Source organism: Hippocampus comes, unplaced genomic scaffold, assembly GCF_001891065.2.
Source record: "Hippocampus comes isolate QL1 unplaced genomic scaffold, H_comes_QL1_v1.1 C16853944, whole genome shotgun sequence".
NCBI lineage: Eukaryota > Metazoa > Chordata > Actinopteri > Syngnathiformes > Syngnathidae > Hippocampus > Hippocampus comes.
Genome location: NW_017840115.1, coordinates 1 through 1011, shown reverse-complemented (window position 1 = coordinate 1011; position 1011 = coordinate 1). Strand labels below are relative to the sequence as shown.

General features: G+C 48.6%; 1 protein-coding gene across 1 annotated transcript; it reads right to left on the bottom strand.

Moving 5' to 3' along the window:
- Nucleotides 1-14: 14 nt before the first annotated feature.
- On the bottom strand, nucleotides 15-865 carry LOC109509318 (ubiquitin carboxyl-terminal hydrolase 24-like). The gene is made up of 5 exons (XM_019859184.1): nucleotides 727-865; nucleotides 586-651; nucleotides 442-508; nucleotides 185-263; nucleotides 15-100 (listed from the first exon to the last, which is right to left on the bottom strand). Exons 1-5 carry the CDS (start codon nucleotides 859-861, stop codon nucleotides 16-18), a joined length of 432 nt encoding a protein of 143 aa, XP_019714743.1. The 5' UTR covers nucleotides 862-865; the 3' UTR covers nucleotide 15.
- Nucleotides 866-1011: the final 146 nt, after the last annotated feature.

Here is a 1011-nt window from a genome sequence, read left to right as displayed (position 1 = left end):
TTTTTTTAATGCATCTCAACGTGCCTTCTTCTGGAGCCACTGCACTGCCCAGCTCCAGTGACCAGACAGGTCCTTGAAATAATCCTTGGCTGGAGCACACCTGGTGGCAAAAATGTGGGGCTTTGTCTTACTTGTACATACTTTATAGAGTAGATGTGAATGGATCACTGTGGTTGTTACGAACTTCTGGGCCAACGTGACCAAGAACTTGACACACTGGTAGCAACGTCTGCTGTCCACGTTGTTGCTCTGGTGCATCAAAGCTGCGGACGCAAGGGACAGAGCTTCAGACAGCTTTTTAAAAAAATCACAGAGTAGGTTTTTATATGTATGCAGCTCGGTAAATTAGGAAGGGTAACAAAGCAGGTTGGCAAAATTGGATCAATCAATTTTTTTAATTTTAATATTAAGCACTTTTGGGTGAGATGATCAGTGACTTACCCAGCAGGCCTTTCTCTGACTCAAAGGCATACTTGAGCCTCTGGGACTGCAGAGGGTCCTCCACGACCTGAAACAGACCGACTGACGCTCATCAGCGTGTCAGTGACACGCACGTGTGTCACGCGAGGTTGCCTGACGACTCACCAGAAGCTCCTGCAGCATGTGAAAGATGTTCTTCAACTCGTGAGGCGGCGCCGTCTCCAGCTGCGTCTGCCGGGACGCAAACCGTTCACAATGGGTTAAAAATCAAGAGAGGCGACGTGGGAAGGTTGTGCGGCGGTTTACCTTGAGGAGCTGCAGTATCCCCAAGGAGAAAGGCTCGTTGCAGTAGGAGCAGTAGGTCACCATGCCGATGAGCGGCGTCAAGGGACCCGACAACTCTCTCATGGCGAACATCACCTGGAGGGTCCGCAAGAGCATTCAATTCTCACAAGGACACAGAGGTAGGGTCTGCTTGGTTGGTTCGTTCGTGAGATTGGACAAAAACACTACACTAAGCCTCAAACACATGAGTGAAGAAGAATTGAATTTTGGACACAATAGGTTGACCAAGGAGGAACATTTTTTTTA

Coding starts and splice junctions, on each gene's coding strand:
- LOC109509318 (XM_019859184.1), bottom strand. CDS start 861: ATGCTCTTGCGGACCCTCCAGGTGATGTTCGCCATGAGAGAGTTGTCG. Junction 652..726: donor GGATACTGCAGCTCCTCAAG/GTAAACCGCCGC, acceptor GCGTCCCGGCAG/ACGCAGCTGGAGACGGCGCC. Junction 101..184: donor TTGGTCACGTTGGCCCAGAA/GTTCGTAACAAC, acceptor TTTTGCCACCAG/GTGTGCTCCAGCCAAGGATT.